The sequence below is a fragment of the Quercus robur genome, chromosome 3 (genome assembly GCF_932294415.1).
Source record: "Quercus robur chromosome 3, dhQueRobu3.1, whole genome shotgun sequence".
Lineage (NCBI taxonomy): Eukaryota > Viridiplantae > Streptophyta > Magnoliopsida > Fagales > Fagaceae > Quercus > Quercus robur.
In genome coordinates, this window is record NC_065536.1 from 8,273,820 (window position 1) to 8,295,902 (window position 22,083).

The window sequence follows — 22,083 nt, forward strand, 5'->3', positions numbered from 1 at the left end:
CATCTTTCTGTGGAGCAAACTTTTGGGGTGAATGAATTGCCATTCCTAGTCCCGAGGTAGGTTAAGAGTAGTACTTATGGTGGTCTGGTTTGAGCGAAATAATGGGTTTGGATCATGCATTGCCATTCTTGGTCCAGAGGTAATATTGCATAAACACACATTGCAATAGGTCCGTCAGCATCAAATTGTGAACCTCTGGCTTTGTCGACCAAATCAACTTTGGTGTACTTACCTATAAGTCATAACCCCAATAAACGAATCTGATGCTATATGTATCTGAATTATACACGAGCTTTTGAGTGCGCACTTTGATAAGGTGAACACGTTTGTGGATATTCGGAAATTATCCATTTGCCCAAAGAATCAACGATAAGAACAGATAGCATAACCAAGATCTCTCTCTCTCTACTTCTTTTTCAACCCACGTATATAAAGTGCTTTCACCGACAAACTACAATAATTGTATATATATGTATAATGCATCGGATATATATAGAGGGTGCACTGATGCAACTTGCCTCTCACAGTACGTAGATCAGTAGATGTCATGGGCCATGGCTGTTTGGGACTGAAATGCTGTAAGAGGCATACTATATATGTTTAATGTATAATACACTTTCTGCCTAAACTAAGCAAGCATTTGGTTCTTCAGTTTAGGATAACATTTGGGCTAATCAATCTTCAGGATTTAGCTGACTTTTTCCCTGGCTGCTGGTCTGATAGGTGATAACCCAATCTATTAACTGGGCGGCGGCTCAATCTGACCTTCCCGGCTCATCCTTGAAAAAACGCGTTCCTTTGGAACTTGAAATATGTTGGGAGTTAAAAACTTGAAAGTGGTTGTGCCTATAGTGGAACACAGAAATTCCCACCGGTGTTTTAGAGAGAATTAGGTTGGAGATTTTTAGAGGGTGTTTGGATTAAGGTGTTTTGAGTTATATAAATATATAATTCAAAATCCAAAATTCGTGACACCCATTGAGTGAAAACTGGTTTGGCTAAGTCTTCAGTTTTTGTTTCCAAAACTTATCAAATTTTTGAGTTATGAGAATGAAAATTGAGAACTGATTAAAATCACTTCCTTTACTTTTTCTTTTCCAACCTTTATCTCAAACTCCAGTGGCTTTAATTGTTCACAATCTCACACACAAAAAAGGAACCCGATCAAAGAACCCATCCCAGTCGAGACCTAGCACCACCGACAAGCCCATCTGTCACCGGCACCGAAATTCGTCTCCCAACTCTGCCCAGGTGAACACCTTTTCTCTCTCTCCCCTATAAACCCCATTTTGCCCTGTTTTGGGTGTCTCTAAAGCATTGTTTTGAAAGAAGAAATTTCAGTCCTTAAAGGTTTTGCTATTGATCTGACATGCACCTTTGTATATTAGCTAACTGAGGTATAATAGTTCCACACTAAAAAACATTCTAGTGCAGGTGAAAACCATTGATTAAATAGTAGCTACAACATCAAATGCAATCTTTGATTTTGGGGTTCCTTCGGGGCAGAGGAAGAAGAGAAAATGAGTCACACCAGTTTCATACAACTAAAAAGGAAAGGAAGGAAACGCAGAAACTGGGACTGAGATCGAAGAACGAACCAGCCGATGGAGTTTCCTGGATATGGGTTTTGGGGAGATGGAGGCGGAAGTGTGTCGATGCTGGAGTTTGATGGGGATGCCTCGGTGGGTGTGGAAGAAAGACAAAACAATTTCTTTTTGGGTGAGATGAGAGATAATGTCACACGCGGGAGGGAGCAGTAATCGTTCTGAAGAGACCAGGTGGTGGGCTCCACAAAAAATTGATAAAGTTGAGTACTGATAATTAGAAACATGGTTTTGAGTTATGAACCAAAGATGAGTTCTCAGTTTCGGGTTTTTAATGAGTGAGTTTTGAGATATGAGAGATGGATTTGAGATATGAGTTTTGAGTTATGTTTTTTGAATTTTGAATTAGGTTTAGTCCAAACACCCTCTTAGTATCGTGGTTTAAAATAATATGAAAACTTTAGTTTAAAAAGTGTTATGAAAACATGTGTTTATAGTATCCATAAAACAAAAAATTTATTTGGTATCATGTTTCAATTAACATGTTCTAACATGTAAAAAAAATATAATTGTGTGTTTTTTTTTTTGGTAAACAAACAATTCATTACGAAACTAAACTAATTGTGTGTTTGATATGTACGTGTGAAATGTTTAAAAAAAAAGCTTACAACTGGACCTTTTGTTGGAATTGAAGAAGCAAGATTTATGTGTCATCTAATCAAGTGAGCCCCATGTTTTTCAAAATATTTATGAAAGTGTTATTGAGTAACGTCGTTTGAAATTTAAAACCTGACAAGAAAAGCTTTCTAAATTCAGTGTTTATGAACATCTTAAAGTGAGTAACGTAATTCAAATACTCCTAAAAAACTACCCTTATCAAATGTGTTGTTTTTTCTTAGAACCCATTTTCAATGTTTAAATATTAAAATATGTTACCAAACAGGCTTTGAAAAGCATAGAGGTTCAGGTTCACCCCTGAAAGAACAAAAGATGAATATCGGTTGCCCGGTTTGATGGATACCAATGGTTTTTTTTTTTTTTTGGCTTAGGAGAGATTCGATGGGTTGTCAATGTCAAGGCATGAGCCAATTGCCGTCCTAATTCTTTTGATAATATTTAAGCTATAAATTCTTAAAGGGGTTGAATCTTAAAAGGGAATAATCTTTAACCCAAACCATGAGATAAGTATTTACAGTCTTCACATCTGCAATCCGTATGTAGGAAAAATCAAAAGAAACTAAGCTTGACTAAATTAATGATTTATGGTTTAGTACGCAAGATTACACAATACAGAGGTTTTACTTCTGTGAACAAGTCGTAAACTAAGCTTGACTTCATTGAAATTGAGGGCACATAATACCATTTCAGAAGTCCAGCCTTTGCATGATCTGAACCGTGAAATTGAACAGAATCTAGGCATAATAATTCAAGCTTGATTTCTTCTTTGCCTGTACCTGAATGATACCTTCATTAAAGTCCTCATGGTTCACCTGAAATTGACAAAACCAAACACTGTGATCAGTACTTGTTCCCATGCAAAGCCCAAATTAAAAATATTTGTCAGATTTGCAATAAGTTGCAGAAATCCTGGAGAATGCACACCTCAGTAGCATCGCGGCGAAGGGCTAGCATGCCTGCTTCCACACAAACAGCTTTTAGTTGTGCTCCATTGAAATCATCAGTGGAACGGGCCAATTCTTCAAAATTTACATCTGGGTGAACATTCATCTTCCTCGAGTGGATCTAATATATCAAGGAAAAGGTTTCAATAAGAGTCCGGCACATGACAAAGATAAAAGCAGTCATTAAAGAAAGTACACCCCCAAAGGACTTACCTGCAAGATGCGAGCTCTTGCTTCTTCACTGGGATGTGGAAACTCAATTTTACGATCCAATCGACCAGAACGCATAAGAGCAGGGTCCAGGATGTCAGCACGATTAGTTGCTGCTATCACCTATGATTTTCCAAAGAATTGAAGGTGGTCACTCATGGTACAGAATAGATACAATTATCATTACATGCAGTGCCACATTCCTCTTAATTTTCATTTATGGCACCAAAATAAGTACATGACAGTCCAAGATTGACTCCCACAAAGAGGATTAAGTTCAAGCTACAATCTTCATGCCAGAAAATTAACGAACCCAAAAACTAGCCTAAAACAGAATCCAACAACTTTAAAGTGCTTCTCTAACCTTAATCCGGTCATCACTACTAAAACCATCAAGCTGATTGAGCAATTCCAACATAGTCCGCTGCACCTCCCTATCTCCACTCACTTCACTGTAGTCAATTGGAAAGGATTTAAATCAGGAAAGCTATTAATGAATTAACCTCTTCCAACCCCAAACCAAGAACACTAAAGGTTTGTCTACAATATCATGTAGATGTACATCTATAAAACTTACATATCCTGAAATAAGGTATAGCATACCTATCAAATCGCTTTGTGCCAATTGCATCAATCTCATCTATGAAAATGATGCAGGGTGACTTCTCTTTCGCAAGCTGAAAGGCATCACGAACAAGTTTTGCTCCATCTCCAATGAACATCTACACAAAACCAAGTTTGATTACTTCACATGGACCCAGTTATTAAGTACATACAAATTACAAACACCATCAAACTTACTGCTTTATAAAATCAGATATAGAATTAACGAGGATGAACATATCCACTATATAACTATCACTTGTATTACTTTCCGACAATGAGCATAAGTTTATCAATCTGTAACTTGACGAAATCAATTACGAGGGAATATGAGCATTAGAGGCAATGCCTATAGCTTATGCTCGCAGCCAAACAAATACTTTTTGGGCTTTGTTGTTTCATCAAAAACCAAGTTATATATTCAATAATGCAGTATGCACTTTCCTGTACATGCTTGGTACCTATCCTTCATTTTCTTGATTCTTATTCCTCAGTAAGACAAAGGAATTCCATAATTACAGTCAAGGATGCAATACCTCTAAGGCTAAAAATGAGATAATCTCAAGTCTGTAGTCTAAGTGTCAGGTGTCAGCATATGTAAATCAGATTTATAACACAAGTTTAAAAAAAAAAAAAAGGCTGTAAAAGGAAATAATTTACAGGAATTTCCAAGATTATTTTGTTTGATTGGTGAGCAATTTTCGGAAATTCCCAATATTATTAACCATTAGGAATCAACCATAACAAAATATGTCATACCTGGACAAGTTGTGGGCCTGCTAGCTTCAGAAAAGTGGCATTTGTTTGTGCTGCACAAGCACGTGCCATTAAAGTTTTCCCCGTCCCAGGAGGTCCATACAAGAGCACTCCCTTGGGTGGACGAATACCTAATTTCTGAAATCGCTCCTTATGTGTCATTGGCAAAACAATGGCCTCAACTAATTCTTGGATCTGTGGAAATAAAAAAACAAAACACATAATTAGAGTTTAAGGTACCAATATTGACAAATAAAAGTAACCAAGGAAGAATTCTCCTAAAGAGAACAGAGAATCAGAAACTTGCCTGTTTCTCCAGCCCTCCAATGTCGTTGTAATCTTCAGTTGGTTTTTCATCAACCTCCATGGCCTTCACTCGAGAATCATACTCAGATGGCAGTGTATCCAAGATCAAGTAACTATCTTTGTTCACTCCAACCAGATCACCAGGCTTTAGCTTATCAGGATCAACAAGCCCAACAACAGGAAGAAAGATAGTCTGCAGTCAAAAGTAAAAAAATTGATTATCACCTTTTGACAGGTGCAGCCAAGGTGATTCTAATGCATAGGCGCAACAAATAGAATAGCACCAAGGTTTGGAACATAGAAAAAGAGTCTTAGGACTTGTTAAGAGAACTATTTGTTCCAGATATTCATGCAACCTCCATGAACTGGACATATGTATTGTATGATAACCAAGTAAAAATCCCAAAGAAACCAAATTCGACAGTGTCCCTCACAGATTAAGCATGGGATAACCACATTAAATCATAAAAAAAGGGAATTTAGCACAGTATAACGGGGGGGGGGGGGGGGGGGGAAGAGAATTAATAGTTCAATTCAGATTAAACAACATTCTGAATTTTGATTGAATTTGTCAGTAAAATATAATAATATGTATGCTGTCTTACCTGGCGAGTAGATGTTTTCAACACAACACATTTTCCCTTCCTTTGCGAGTCAAGATCAATGTTTGCACCATCTTCCTCGGCCTCATCTTCTGGGTTCATTTCCAAGATCTACAAGTATACAAACTTACAATTAGAGTCCAATTTCACCATAACATCAACTATAATAACCAAGTAAAACCCCCAAAGAAACCTAATTCAACCGTGTCCCTCGCAGATTAAGCATGGGATAACCACATTAAATCACAAAACAGGCTCAAAGCACAAGCCCATAAAAATTTATCTTCTAGACAATTAAAAAAACGAAATGGTTAGATTAACCTCTACTTTCAGGAGATGTAAGTACACCCTATCACGAAAAAGAAACATTTCATAATAAGATCAATATACATTTGACGTATTACCTTCAAGGAATTGGGTGTCCAAATGGTGGTTGTGGGTACAAAAGAGATAAATGATTGCAAGGAAGAGGAGGATAACTTATTTTTTTGATAGGTAATAGAACTTTTATTGAAAAAATGAACATCGCATTCATAATGATGAACACTCTGGACATGACGGAAATACAAAAGGCTCAAGAGCTAAAGCTATCAGCTAACAAATTGTAAAAAGCAAAAATTGAAATACATTGTGTAAGACCCCAAATACGAGCCCACTGAAATAAAGTACCAAAAAGAAGTTGTTTTAAAAGATCTAAAGATCTCTCATTATCTTCAAAGATATGGTTATTTTGTTCCTGCCAAACTTAACCACAGTAGTCAACCTGGTATCATATTCCAGATAGTTGACTGCTGCTTCCCAAACCAATTCTCCCAAACAAAAAAAAGAGATTTAACTGTCTTCAGCATTACCCGATGGACTCCAAACACATGAAAAACTTCACACCATAAAGCATAAGCCAACTTACAGTGAAGTAAGAGATGATTTACAGTGAAGGATAACTTACTAAAATACTTCCTAAAGACATTGAAACACACTAATTCATTTATAGCAAGGTGAATAACAAAATCAAACATTGCTTCTGGGTTTCCTTGATTTGGCTGTTATTAAGGAAGACAGACACCACAGGCAAATTTTCATGTACAGAGAAAAGCTCCACCAATTACAGGATTTGGCTATCAATTTATTTCCAAAAAAAAAAAAAAAAAAAATTTGGAGGCATATTTGGATAAGACAAACAAGAAATATTTTCAATCTTGAGCTTGTTAGGTTAAAAAAAAAAGCCTTTTACCATTTATTTTCATGTGCATTGCACTTATATTAGGAGATTCCCCTTCCATGAAGGATGGTAAGCTTCATATTGTCCAAAGACAATTGATGCTGCCCACACTAGGTATTATCATAGTAGGAAGATGGGCCAGGCTGTGGCAATTGAGTTATCTACCACGGTCTTTCATTTTTTTTTTAATCATTGACAAGTTACACACGCACTCCATGTGTCTTGAACCCGTGACGTTTGAGCTACAACTCATTGACTCTACCTCGGTCTAACATTTAACAACCCCCCCCCCCCCCCCCAAAAAAAAAAAAAAAAATAAAAAACCCAGATCCCAAATGTGGGTGCTGAAGCATATATCCTCTATTTGACATCCCCAACACAATAAAAATTCCAAACTACACAACCCTATGGTATCAAAACTAGTATTTCCAAATGTAATCAATCAATCAAATAAATTCTTCACACACTCACACTCACACATAGCACTTAACATAAAAAAAATCCAAGTTGTCAGAAGATTAAATAAATTTACCTCAACAATGTTGCCAACCAAGTAAGGCAACTGCTTATTAAGCTTTATCTTCTCCTGATTCTCCTTTATCTTCTCCTTGTACGAATCCAAATCCAAATTCGTTCTTTGCAACTCATCCTTCAACCACACACACGCACAAATAGTTTTAAATCACGAATTCACAGAAACCCCATAGCTTTCCAATAAAAAATAATACTAATCAATTAATAACACAGTCCAGAACTATAATAAATAAAAAAATTCACAATTTTTTTAATTAAAAAAGCGAGCTTTACATTGAAATCAAAACAAATATAAAAACTGGAACTTCGTTTTTCATAAGTATAAAATAAATAAACGATTAAGCAAACAAACGGATCTAGAAGCTTAATTTAGTTTTCATGGTATTGCTGAAGAAAACCTAGCCAGAGAGAGAGAGAGAGAGAACCTTGAGGATGCGGATCTCGGTGTCGAGGAGACGAGAGGCACGAACGACGTCGTCAGTGGACATGGCGGCGAGCTGATCGTCCTCGAAGCTCGAATCTTCAGCCATCGCTGTTGCCATTGGAACTATTTTTTCTATCTTTTTCACAGAGACTCAGAGAGAGAGAGAGATGGAGAATTAAGGGTTTCACTTTCCTTTCACAGCTTTCTCTCTACTTGTTCCCAAAGAAATAGAATAAAGAGGCAGCTTGCTTCTTTCTTTTCCTTTTTTTTTTTTTTTTTTTCTTTTTCTTTAATTTTTTGGGGCTTTTTTGGGCCGTGAAGAAAAAGGTTTGGGCCTTCTGGATAGGTTCATGGTAATGGGCCGTGTGTCAAACGATTGAGTTTCAAGCCCTATATGTATATATACAAACACTTATTTATTTATTTAAATAAATAATCTAAAAATCATACATACCCAATTTTTTTAATCATTGTTAAAGTAATCGATTGTGAGTAGTGGAAAAAAGTAGTAGGTGTAAAAGTGATAACTGTGACTACCGAAATTATCTCAACAATTATGAAATTTATTATGAAAAAAGTTGTATATATAAATTTGTATGATTTGCCTACTAGAATGAAAATTCTCTATACCAATACATTATGAGGTAGCTTATCAAAAAATACATTATGATGTACCTTTTTTTTATATTTTTTTTTATGGGTTGTGTTAATAGGTACCGAAAAGTGCCTGTTAACAATAGCTTTTTTGAAATTTTTTTGACAGTTTTTTTTTTTAATAGCTTTATTTCATTTTTTCAACTTTACAAGTACCGTTTGATGTCTTTTTGACTTTTTTTTGACATTTTTTATTTAAATATTTTTTGCACTTTAAATGCTTGTTAACATTTCCCATACTATATAGTGAAAAAAGAATAAATAATCATTATTTTTTTGTATTTAAGTAAAGGACACATGTCTCAATGCATCTCCTCTCTCTATAAATAAATGAGATGCCATTCAGTTATATCATATAAATAAATAATAACTTCCTTTAAATAATAATAATAGCCTTTAAGTAGTTCTCTTGTATATTTTTGCTAAAAATGTACTAAAATATATTTGTACTTTTAAAGATAAGAAAAAGTAAGAAAAATTGAAGTTTTAAAAAATTGTACTAAAAACTAAAAAACTAAAAGTTGGCTTATAATCTTGTCCCAAACTCACATTTATTGGTGTTAAAATCTTGAGTGATGTGGAATAGTATTTAAAACCTTATTAGGTATAGCGTGGCATTAGGGTTACAAAAGTTTTGGATTTCAAAAATTAAATCTTTGAGAATTTAAAGTTTATGTTGAGTTCCTTGTAACTCAATTGATACCTTTTTGTGTTTCTAAAAAGTTCAGATTTACCCTCCCCATTACTATAACTACTAAATAAATGAATAAAAAATAATTTAAAATTTATTGTTGCTTGTTAAATTGAGAAGGTATCTTATGCATTTAGCATATGCAATAGCACACTGTAAGAGGGATAATACCTATACTAGATGTATAATATAATTATTGCGAGAGGAGTGTTGAAGATAAAATCAAAACCAGAGAAGAATCTTCTAGTTCTAGTGTTCTAATGTTGAAGATTAAAACCGTCAAAACTCAACATTATCCAAATTTGCAAATGAACACAAGAAACAAATATAACAATTCCATTTTTGCTTTTTCAATTTATTCATAATGATCTCCAAATGTTTGGACAAAAAATTAAAAAAGATAAATAACATCAAACACAATATAATGACCAATGAGTTACAATTCCTGAAGAATATATACAGGGCAACACAGTATAAAGAGGCTGATTACCTAGCCTGCAACAAACTGGCATAACAAATTACAAGGAAATCAAGGCAAGAACAAGCAGCCTAAGTTCAGCACAGTGGAGATTAGCTACCACGATACCATGGAATTTAAAGCCTCCAGTATATGCCCAGTAGATGCAAAATTCCTGATATGATACCCCAGAATAGTATCTCTGCAAAGATGACATAGAGTAGAATGCCTACTCTCTTGGAATGCCAAACCTTAACAAAAATGTGCTTCTGAATCCAATATACCTGTCACAGTTTAACAGCAAAATATTAACAACACTAATAAAGTAAAAGATTATTAAAGAAGAAATGACGAGGAGTAAGACGATGATTAAAGTTTGGTAGAGGGTTTTTGATTTTTAAAACTGTATAGGTTGATTGCTCAGATTTGCAAAACAAGGTGCAGACCTCATAGACAATTATCCAGGTTTCTATAAGCAAGACCAATAAAATACATTAGGTTGAATCCACCAATGTGAGGATTATATGCATGTGCAGGGAAGTGAGATATAAGTTGATGGCATTGAATATTAAAAAGAAAAGGAAGAAAAAAAGTCATGAATACGAGAAAGGGAAATGAAAAGTGCCTCCTCATTGGAGTTTTGGCAAGTTTTGGAACGAGCTAACATGTTCCAAAGCTTGACAAGTTGTGCATATTTGACAGGAAAAAATATATGCAGTTCTGTAAAATGAACAAAAAAAACTGCAACCCAATGAGCAAAAACTGCTAACACATTCTTTACACGCAGAATCTTCTGTGAAATCTAGAAACATGCTGCAAATTTGAGATCAGTCCAGCATAGAAAAAATTATAAAAGATTCTCTTGCTAAAGAACAGGCTATGATACTTTAAATTTTGAACAGAGAAACTATGAAACTTTAAATTTTGAACACCTCACAAATATTTGTAGATTAGAGAGAACAGAGATATTTCCCTTCCTTTGGTAGTGGAAGAAAGGGAGCTGATATCATTTTCAGTGGCTCTTTTTTGAACATAGTAAGGGGCTGTACAGGACATGTTGAGGTAAAAATGTAAAAGCATTTTAAGATGATGTACCAGTGTATTGTGGGGGTCATCGTAATACCACCCATTAATGAATCCTGCAAAGATGCCTTCAGCCGCCATAACGTAGACAAACATAGCATTCATGCCAATCCATTCCAAAGGTAAAAACAGGTACCTCAAACCCAAAATATCAACCTGGTATATAACACAGTATAGGATTATATTAAACTTGACGTATAGTCACTGAACCAGTGTACCTTACATTCCCAACAAATAGATACTCAACTGAGAGCAGCTCAACCAAGCCTTAATTCCAAGTTCCAACAACATTGGTCTAATATACTCAAAAGATCAATAATGACCCTATTGATATGGGGAAAAAAAAAATTTCATGGGGGAAAAAAATAAGCATACCATAATGTATAAAGCTGAAAAGACCAAAGCTGCTGCTCCAGATGTTACACAAACATAGCTTAATGTGTACAACTGTTTATTCAAAGGAATTGCTGCATTGGGGAAAAGCATTAGAAAGCAAGGAGATAACAGATAATTTGCATATATTGAACATTCAGTTCATACCATGAGTGAAATGAAGGATAATTCCTGAAATGAGGAGAGCAAAACCCATCGTAACCCAATGCTTCAGTCTAGCTGGATGACCCTGTAATAATTGACAAAATTAAGTGAAGAGAGATCATATTACATATAAGTTAGGCACAAATCACAAAAATTCATAGACCCCACCTTAAAATGTACAAGAACATGTCCGAAATGCACTCCAATGATGGTGGAGAGAATAGCAGATATTGAGCTGCAATTAGATAAACATCCATAAATAGAAAAGGTTCAAAATAATTTCTCAAGATTTACAAATACTGCATTGATAGTGGGGCACATTCATCATAAGATTCCCATCATAGCCACAGGATTGGAGCATTCATGAGGTTCATGCTTAAAAATAAGAACCTGCAGGTGTAAAAATAACAATAAATTGCTCCAATCAAACGACTGAGAGGGAGAGCCTGCCCCTTAGAGTCAGGGCAGCCTTCTTAAAAATAGGTCGCTGTCTTCTCCAACTTATTTTATATTGAAGTAGTTCTTAGTATTGCCATTCACATGCTATACTTCTGGAATAACTGAAAATCAATTAGACAGACCAAAGTGATATAGTTTAGCTGTGCTAATGGAGTGAATGTGCCTGAAAATTCCTTATGTGATATCCATAGATTTTTAATAATCCCAAAGGGAAAGCCTTATGATTTCCATTGTTTAGTTCAACAAGAGCTAGAACTGGTTAAACACTGATTAGATCTAGACAAGAGGCATTTGGTTTACTAGTTCATTTTAAATGACACGAAGGAGTTATGATGTTAACAGACCTCAAAATTCCTTCAGGTTCAAAAGGGGCATAGCACCATGAAGGAGCACCATTTCGGAAAGGCCCCTCATATGGGGAATTCTCAGTGCAAGCCTGAATCACTTCAAAATTAGAATGATTAAAATTTTAAAATGACACTGTCTATAAGCTAGTGAACTCAAATTCATAAAATGATATGAGGTAAAAAAAAAAAAAAAAAACAGATACACACCTTAGCTCTCTTCCATGCTGGATGTGGATACATGTGATTTAGTCCTAGCACTTTTCTGTCAACATATCCTACTGCGTTACAAGGAGGGTCCAGTTTTCCTCTCATGCCACAGGCAACCTTAAATGAACAGAATATACATGTCAATAGAAACCCTGGTAGCTATTCCATTTCATAAAGTTGAATCATTAATTGAACAAGTGTGTCACTGAAAACTGATGCTAATTGTGACAAGACCTTATGCCTTTTCCAAATTTAGTGATGCTGAGTTACACAGATTTAGGAATTCAAATTTTCAATTTCTCCATATCCAAATGCTCTCAAGTTAATTATTTCATGCCAAAGACTATTATCAGCCAGTAGCTGAACAAAAAACTATTAGGTCTATCATGACATCTCCAACCATGCACCAAAGATAATAGCAATATATCTACATAGAAGTTCTTAATTTTTTTTTTTTTTTTGGAAAAAAGAAAAGGGAGAAAAGGAACCTAGGACTTACTGTTAACTGGACAGTACCATTGTTACTCTGGACAGTGAAGTGCCAATCAGGAACATATGTCCCATAAATTGCAGACAAGTAAATAACAAGAACAGATGCTCCCATCAGCCTGAAAATTTATAAGAGACAAAGTGTTTTTTACAAGCATAGTAAAGTTTCATCACTTGTATAAAATCAAGCACAGTTTCACAAAATTACCAATGCCAGAAGTACGACTTGAATACAGAGAACCAGTTGGACGCAAGATCCTTGGCTTGTGCACCTCTTGAAAAGATTTCCACCAGTGCAACCACCAAATATGCAAGAGCAATTCTCTAGAAAGAATGAAAAAATTACTGCATGGATCCATTCCCCATACAACTAAGGTTTGTAGCTAACATCAATATTACCTGCAGAATGCCGCACCACCTTATCTTTTTCATGTCAACACCATATGTTAGTTTGTCAGGAGCATGAGAATAACCTCCTTCATAACATAATGAAGCCAAGTTAACATCAAAGAAGGTCCGGAGCCTAATTTTTGTTCTTTCTTAATTTCTTTTCCCAGGAATGCACTACAGATAATGTGTCAAGTTTTCAGCATAAATGAAGATATTTTGATAAAAGTATTGCTCATTTTATCTTAAGTACTATCTTTTCCTGTGTCTATTAAAAATTACATTGTGGGTTGCTAGATGAATGAGGGTTGGTGTACACATGCACACTTAGCAAGCGATGACATCAGCTCTGGGAGTGCTAAGTGTATGTCCAATGAATCATGCAATGACTAGGTTAAAGATCTGATATTTGAGAGCATAACATATTTTGTGCAGCTTGGTTTACTTTTCTGGAAAAACTCTCTCAGAAAATGGTGATGCTTGTATATTATAAGTGTTTACTTTGATGAATAAGTTTTAACTAATTGAAATTGGAAAGGAACAGTAAAAAGTTGCAGATAAACCTTTCCTTCAAATCAGTCATCATTATTTATTATATACTCTCTCCAAATTCGACAGTAATGCTATATAAAAAAAAAAAAAGGGGAGGGTAAGCTGAGTAGATATAAAAATGAGACCAAAAAAAAAAGAACTGACCTTGCAGTAGGAGACCCCAAAAGAGAAGCTTCAAAGTCCTAAGAAGCACCTTTTTTAAGGCCAAAAGCCGGTTTGGTATTCTCTGGACAAAAGAAGATACAAGAATGAATGCAAACCAATAACCATTTCATGTAACCTTCTTCTTAAGTTGGATGGAAACAGTATATAAACCAACCTTGAGAGAAAGTGCAATGGCCATTCCAACAATGAACAAAAAGAATGGCATCACAAAATCAGCAAGATTGCAACCATTCCATGGTGCGTGCCCAATCATAGGCCATTCTCCTCCAGCATCATCGACCAAAATCATCAACTACAATGCACATGACATGCAAGCTTAAAAAAATAGAAATTACAATTCAATGTGTACTGTTTGAACCAATCCTTTATTAGACTTCATGAAAAGTCCAAAAAATATACAATATGTTATTGATTAAATCATTAAAATAAGATTTTACATTTAACAATTAAAACTCAATAAGTACAAAATCTATTATTGAAAAATTGTGCCTGTTAGCATTTGGTAAACTACAGTTCTGCTTTGAAACTTATAAATCAATTGTAACCAACTTGATAAAGAGCTTTAGGGTCTGTTTGGATACCTTATTTTGCTAAAAACTGGAAATTGAAAACTTATTGTTGAAAACATTGTACCAAAGTAATTTAAAAAAGGCAAAACACTGTTGTTGAAAACTTATTGCGTTTTTCACTTCATGGCTGGTCCATGACCAGTGCCTCTCCCAAACACAAAACGTGCAAACATCCTCTCCCAAACGCACGCTTAGAGGTGGGAAATTACCAAAGAGGACATAATAAAAGTACTCTGTATTTCAAAACTATATGGCATATTACTTTTAATACACACATACTTATATATCACTCATATACTTCACTCCTATGCCCACTTAATTGCTTATATTCTTTCTAAAAAAAAAAAAAAAAAAAATTGCTTATATTAAGCTAGTCCCTTGTATAGTTTTGACTATCAATATACTTAGAACAACTTCTCAATACAGTTACGGGTACAACATGGCAAAACAAGCAATTTTTGGAAAATTATAACGTGACATGGTAGGTATGAGTATGACATGTATGCGGCACCCCAAATGAGGTGTCTATGCTTGCTATGAATTGAATTATTCCAATAAATAATTGATGTCTTTTTTCTTTTTATATCGTTTCCAATCTTTTCAAAAGTAGAACTTCAATTTCTTTTATTACTTTTATTGTTTTCCAAAAACTAAATAATGAATCAAGATCCTTATATTAGTTTTATAAGGATCACCTTACATAAAATAAATTAGTTTACTTTATTTTTATTTTTATTTTTTTTATGTATGGATAAAGTACTATATTTTAAGATCACTTTTTTCACTTTTCATCAATAAACCCACCACCAAAAGACGCAATAAAAGAAAAACAATAAATCAAGACACACAAAATCTTTCATCGTAATTTATGCTTAATATAAATAGTGTTAGTGAAGAACTCATGCAAAAGCAAGGTTGCACGGCCATCACAAATTATTGCCATAACAATTTGTAGGGGGACAAGAAATAAAATCTCTCTCTAGCATTGCTTATAGAGAGAATGAGTAACACATTAAATGTAGTAACACAATTTTTATATTTTTAAAAATCATTATTTTAGAATGAAATTAAAAAAAAAAAAAAAATGCAATACCCAATATCATTGATGATTTTATTTTATTTTTTAAAATTTTGAACTAGAAAAAGGAGTATAATATGTCTTTTCATTAATAAAAAGTAACAACTAGGTGCTAAAATATTAAATATTCAGACAAAAAAAAAAAAAAAAAATTACATGCAGCGAAAATTTATGAGGCAGACAATTAAATTTCAACATAAAAAATGAAGAAGAAAGAAGTATAATAATAAGTAATTAAGGCCTTAAGTTAATGGTATATATATGAACGAAGAATATATGTACCGCAACAGTGAGGCCTCGAAAGACGTCGAGGGAAGCGACACGCTTTGGTTTCTGGGGCTTTTGCTCCGATATATCGGATTCCGATACAGTAACTGGGAGCTGCTTCTGGTGGTGTGTCGTAGTATCGGCTTTGATTTCTGCCATTTTCAGTGTGTGTGTGTGTGTTTTTTTTTTTGAGTTCTGAACTCAACTGTGAATAATGTTTAGCTCTCTCTAACGATAACTCTTAACTCCAACTCTAACTCTAACTCTGTCTTTTTGTTGAAATTGAAGTGTTTTATTGCTTCTAAGTTGAGTTGTACACTATGCCATAATAATCCCAACATATATGGTCATTGGTCAAACAAACCAGCAAAGTGTGACCAAAGATTCATATGATATGATATGTTCCGCGTATCTTTCTTTCTTAATTATTGTTATTGTCTTATTCTAAATATATATATACTAATGCTTTCAAAAATATATATATATATATATATACTAATTATTTTCTTAATTATTGTGCAATATTTTGGAATAATAATCATACATACGTGGAAGATAATGACAATAGGTAGCGTTTGGATTGGCTTTTTTGGCCAATCACGTTTGCGTTTTCATCCTTTTTTTTTTTTTTTTTTTTTACCAACGCCTATTTCAATATTCATGAAACATGAATAGTGCAAATAGGTAAATGAACAGTATTTTAGGGTGGTGGGTTTCAGTTAGTTTAACTGATAAAGTATCTGATGGTTGTATAAGAGATCTAAGGTTCAATCCCCGTCTACAACAAAAACTGATTGGTATTTTAGTGTGAATAGTAATACGAAATTTTTTTTTTTTTTTTAATTTTTAGTTTTCAGTTAAATAAGCGGTATTCAAACACATTAATTTCTTTCTTAATTGTTAGAGGGAAAAGTCTGTCAAAAACACGAGTTTCACAGAACTTTTCACACCATTCATGTATTTTTGTGTAAGATGCAAAGAAGTTGGTGATTTTACAGTATTTGTAATAGGACTGTTAGTTGGATTAATAGCTTAATAAGATAGAAATAAAGTTAGGATCACGAAATCTTCTAATTTGTCTGCCACCTCACGATTGGATCTACCTACCGCAATCCATAATTTTAAATTTGTTTTAATGGTTCACATCTGATGTGGTAAATAAATTAAGAGTATTGTGAATTTTTGTTGTGACCATAGAAATGTTGATAGAATAGATTCTATAGATGACTAATCGGTCTAGTTTAGGGGCATGCATTCGCCTACTATTTTTTCTTCGTATTTGACCTTATTTTGAAAAAACATGTATAAAAACATTATTTAACAGAAGGTTATATACACTCTAATTTGTTCCATAAATGCATTCATCAACAAAAGTCATTACTTATTTGGTTCTTCAATTAGTTGACAATTCAATTTGATTCCTTGATTATTAATTGTGCCAATATTGTCATAGTGTAACTTTCAAAATCCAGTTAATTTAATTATTCTTTTTTATTATTTTAAAATTAATGCAATTATTTGACAATAGTGTTGGTGAAAATAGTTGTAAAGTGTGTTTTCAATATGTACTCTATTTGCAAGATAATTATTTCAAAATTCTAATTGAGAGAAAAGAAAAGGTTTAGCTTCAAATTGGTTTGATGTTACCTTCTTTCAACTCATTATTTAGCAATAGAAGAGATAATTTATGTATAGTTTTAGTCACATGAATTTTTTAATGAGTAATGTAACCTGTTTAAATAGTACATATAAATAGTTTTATAAATTACCATATAATAGGTTAAAGGAGATTCCTTAAAACCGGATTGGAGCTAAACTTTTTTATAAAGTAAAAGAATGGATTCGACTTGATTTTGAAAGTTAAGGAATGAAATTGACACAATAAATTGGTTAAGTGTTTGAAATTGAACTCTACGTAATAATTGAAAGACTAAATTAAGAATTTAGTCCTAACATTTTTGAATTATCATAATATTTGTGAGTAGTGAAAAAAACTAGAAAATCCATATAAAAATGTTTGTCTACCGCTCATAATCTATCACTTCAGTAAGTTATATCAATAAACATATAAAAAGAATTATGAAAATAACCGTTGATTTCTTCAAATTAAGCGTACAAGTTTCATCTTCATATTTTGATTAAAGAATTTCTAAATCTGTACAAGAGTTGCTCAGACTCCTAATTTGAAATTATATATACTCGTTTTCTTGATTTTGGAAAGATTTTGCATTGGTAACATTGATTTTATATTACTTCAGTCTACAGTTGAATCTGACTAGCCCCTTTTAAATGACTATTTCCAGTTTCACGGTTGGACACCCAGTTCGGTCCTATTATTAGAACCATAGCTACTTCCATTGACTACAACCATAGCTACTTCTTAACTAGTGAGTCAGTGACAAGGGAAAGGAATTAAAACATCACACTTGCTATTGACCTTTAACCTTAAGGAATCTCAATGAGGCTAAGTGTATAGTACTTGCTATGAGTCACTCACTGCTATTTACACTTTCAATTGGACATTGAAACCCAAGTAACAAGTATTAAAACCTTGTGAATTTTGATATTGAGATAGGTCAAATCTCAACACTACAAATGCAGTATCGCTTTAAGCCATAATTTGATTTGCAAGACCTAAGAGATTTTGCTTCTCACAATTCATTAGGCTAGGAGATGTAATTCCTTTTAATATAGCAAGGTTTATGCATTAAACCATTAGCCACACATTGACATCCATCAGATCAGTCATGCAATATAGATTGTTTCTCAAACCACATTCATCATCAACAATAATTCATTCACATGTACAATGTTGAGAAAGTATGATAAGTTAATAAGGGTGTCCACACTGAAAGGAACTTCAAGAAAGATTGTATTGTTTGCTTCTACGAATGACCTTTTGCATCAAAAGAGCAATTAAGTAAAAAGCTATACTAAAATCTGTTACATGGATGCAGTCTTCAGCATGCACCCCCAATCACTTGTGCAGCAAGGGAAAGATCTTCTCTCTGGCTTTGTTACTTAAGACATATCTTGCCTTTAAAGAAGGAAACAAGGTGCCTTCCAGGGCAGCATCTACCCCATCTCAACACCTTCAGATTTTTGTCAGCCACGTCCACGTCCACCTGCCCCACAAAGAGAATCCATTAGTCATCCTATAAAGATTGCTAATCCTCCCTCAAATTCACATTAAAAATGTGTGCACGTGCACAATGCAGAGAAAAGAGACTTATTTAGTGGCAATCATCTTGTTACAAAATGAGATGACAATGCCCCCCCCACCCCCCAGTAAATCATATTGCAACAAGGTTCTATTATTGAATCTTTGACAGGATAATGAGGATATTCAATTATATGAGCATGTGTGGGTATACCAGCTATGACTGGTATCCAACATGTGTTTTTGTTGGAACTACCATGGTGATGATGCTTAGACTTAAATTCTTATAATTGATTATTGAAGCAAATAAAGTGTGCTTTAAGAAAATTCATGAAACAATCTATGGATTTGTTATGGCATAAATTATAGACAGTCAGGAACAAAGCTCTTTGGTATTTGATACCTCTGCTGCCACCAGTCCTGCCTGCGGAAGTTCCTCTACCCCGACCTCCACCCATGCCTCTGCCACCTGCATCATCTCCACCACGCCCAATGCCTTTCACTTGCCTTGCACCACCACCTTCCTCTCTACCCCTTCCCCTTCCACGCCCCACACCAGGTGGCTTTCTATCTGAACAAGTCACCAGTTACAAAGTCAGTCATACAAATAATTGCATACAAATCAAAGTAGTTCTTCCAAAACAGAAATGACACTAGTGCGGAAAGTAGGCTCTGGTCAATTTCTTTGTAACCTAACCAATTTAAACTGAAATCTAGAATATCAGAACCAACTCTACTACAGAACTTGAAATAACAGAGATGGTGCTCAATGCTGTAATTAAGCATAGGCAATCAATATGATTGATTATTATATAGGTCAAAAGGTTCAGTAATTAATGTCACAGAAATAGATCCTTATTTGATATTACTCCATCTTTTTTCTCCTTTTGTGTGTGTGTATGTGTAGCCACCAAACTATACCTGCACGGGTCTTGGACTCCTCCTGAACTTTATCAATCACCTAACAAGACAGCAAACATTGAAAGAGGAGTCAATTAAGTCCTTTGGACTATGAAACTAATATAACTTATCAAAAATTTGGACTATGAAACTAATATAATTCATCAAAACAAATTTAGAACAAAAGAAAGAAAGAAATAAATTAACAGCACACAGTCTAAATTATTTGCTTACTACACAGCAGAAAGCAAACACAAAATACACCCAGTCTGTCAGAAACATTCCCCCAACAATGCAACAAATATTCCCCAGTAAATGATTACAGACTAAAGAAAGATGAATTTCCAAAAGCTGATGGAACAAAAGATCCAGTAGATTGACTGGAAGTAACTCTGGGATTAAGTAAATGCTAAAAACTGGCAGGAATCAATGTGGCAAAAGGGAAAATAACAGAAAAATACAAAAGTACTAGATGATCTATGCAAACAGCTTTAACAAGACTATGTTGTGCACAAGGTTCCATTTTCAGAAAATATTGGATTATTTCCCACCAAGTAAACCTAGTCACACTAAACACTCCAACCCCACCCCCCCCCCCCCCCTGCGCTTCTTCCCCCCAGCAAAAAAAACAGTTAAATGAAAAAGGAAATAACAAAATAAAAAGGGAAGACTCTGGTCAGTGAACATCCAATCTCCATTTTTAACATCACACGGATGCGCTTCTACAAAAGGCATGTGACCCAAAGCTTGATCAAGGAATGCAAGAGAACCAGAATGAAACTCAATAACAACCAAGACAAGCTTTGATGACAGCACCTTATGGAGCACATCGATGTCTGATTTGGCTAAGCTGCATCATTCCAGAGAGAGACAGAGAAAGGAATGCTCACAGTGTTTTAATATAAAAAGAAGCATACAAAAGACGCAGGGGAACAAAAAAACCATTACAGATTAAGGATAAAAGTTGAATGTATAAAAAATACCTCATCTGGAACCCGAAGATACTTAATAGTATTCCCCCGAATGTAACAGTCAGGCATTCTCCAAAATCTATCTCCATCCTACATCATCATTTCAACCCTTAAGTGCAATTGCAAGCCACAAAAGATTATAAAACCTGATTTACAGGAAAAAAAATTAAATATGACAATTATATGAATGGTTCAAGAATAATTACCTTTGAGGTACATATGACTTCTCGAAGATGGATATTCATCCATGTATCACAATTCACCAAATGTCCATTGTAAGTCTCACCACTTTTCAGCTCGACTAACTAGCACCCAAAAAAAAGAGTAATTAGGATAAAATTTATCTTTTACATGAATTTAGATTTGGTTAACACCTTACAAATCCCTTTGGATCCTTAAGAAAAGGACAACAAAGAAAAATAAAGACATATCTATTAGCATTCAGAAAGTACCTTTATGCTGTTCTGAACAACAATCTATGCAATATTTTGGTTTCAAAACCTAGAAAATTACTTAAACAATGCTAAGTTATCAAATTTCATGTATAATCCTTTATTTTTTGCCCTTTATTTTAAAACTTATAGTATCCCAACTATTCCCAAGTAACCAAAATTAAATTTAAAAAAAAAAAAAAAAAGGTTCTGCCCTCTTCTTACATTTACTCAGCAACCAAACAGCCGTACAACGTGAAACACAAATAAAATCCATAGAGAGAAATTTCTTACCATAGGATGCCCTTGAGCAGTCTTGAGCAATGAAAGAGGGAGCTGATACAAAACCCACCAGCCAAATCAACCAAAAAACAAAAAAGGGTCTCAACATCATGGAAAAAGGAACCAAAATACAAAGCCTTAACCCTAAATCAGCACAGTGAATTACATACCATTTTCTAAGAAAGGGCAAACCCAGCAATGTAAAATGACCTGCAAACCAAAAGAAAAGGAAAGGAAAGCATAAAACCTCAGTAAAAGTACTCTCTTTGATTGCAAAAATAAATGGAAGCAAATTTTTTTAGTGTTATACTATTCACTATTTGGGGAAAAACTAAAAACCAAAAAAATCGCACCATTCTACATGGATAATATTGCCAAACAATGCTAAGTAATAAAAAGAGATTGATGGAATAGTTAAAGAAAACAAACCTTGTATGTCTGTGTGGTGAAACTTTGTCGGAACTTTGAACTCTGAGGGCACAGCTTGATCGTTGAGTTTCTTGTTGGGGACAGTGGCGGAGTTTAGGCTTGAGAGAGGTTTAAAGGGTTCACCAAGAATAACATGTTTTTGCACATA

The 22,083-nt window shown here is 34.2% G+C and overlaps 3 protein-coding genes and 1 non-coding gene across 4 annotated transcripts; all 4 read right to left on the reverse strand.

Moving 5' to 3' along the window:
• Positions 1-2,684: 2,684 nt before the first annotated feature.
• Positions 2,685-8,061, reverse strand: LOC126716936 (26S proteasome regulatory subunit 6A homolog). Its single transcript, XM_050417987.1, has 10 exons — positions 7,822-8,061; positions 7,395-7,511; positions 5,647-5,754; positions 5,043-5,234; positions 4,739-4,930; positions 3,980-4,098; positions 3,741-3,828; positions 3,380-3,499; positions 3,147-3,287; positions 2,685-3,034 (listed from the first exon to the last, which is right to left on the reverse strand). Exons 1-10 carry the CDS (start codon positions 7,936-7,938, stop codon positions 2,957-2,959), a joined length of 1,272 nt encoding a protein of 423 aa, XP_050273944.1. The 5' UTR covers positions 7,939-8,061; the 3' UTR covers positions 2,685-2,956.
• Positions 8,062-9,491: 1,430 nt separating this feature from the next.
• Positions 9,492-16,041, reverse strand: LOC126716937 (uncharacterized). Its single transcript, XM_050417988.1, has 13 exons — positions 15,778-16,041; positions 14,003-14,140; positions 13,828-13,909; positions 13,144-13,220; positions 12,953-13,068; positions 12,755-12,863; positions 12,256-12,372; positions 12,046-12,137; positions 11,411-11,477; positions 11,246-11,327; positions 11,081-11,172; positions 10,718-10,861; positions 9,492-9,906 (listed from the first exon to the last, which is right to left on the reverse strand). The coding sequence occupies exons 1-13, from the start codon at positions 15,919-15,921 to the stop codon at positions 9,760-9,762; spliced, it is 1,407 nt and encodes a 468-aa protein (XP_050273945.1). The 5' UTR covers positions 15,922-16,041; the 3' UTR covers positions 9,492-9,759.
• A 2,480-nt stretch (positions 16,042-18,521) lies between these two features.
• LOC126716938 (probable U6 snRNA-associated Sm-like protein LSm4) lies at positions 18,522-22,083 on the reverse strand. The gene is made up of 8 exons (XM_050417989.1): positions 21,936-22,083; positions 21,677-21,716; positions 21,519-21,560; positions 21,000-21,098; positions 20,806-20,883; positions 19,844-19,883; positions 19,326-19,493; positions 18,522-18,887 (listed from the first exon to the last, which is right to left on the reverse strand). Exons 2-8 carry the CDS (start codon positions 21,677-21,679, stop codon positions 18,868-18,870), a joined length of 450 nt encoding a protein of 149 aa, XP_050273946.1. The 5' UTR covers positions 21,680-21,716; positions 21,936-22,083; the 3' UTR covers positions 18,522-18,867.
• Positions 20,494-20,686, reverse strand: LOC126720126 (small nucleolar RNA snoR127). The gene has a single exon (XR_007653280.1). It is a non-coding gene; the product is annotated as a small nucleolar RNA snoR127 (small nucleolar RNA).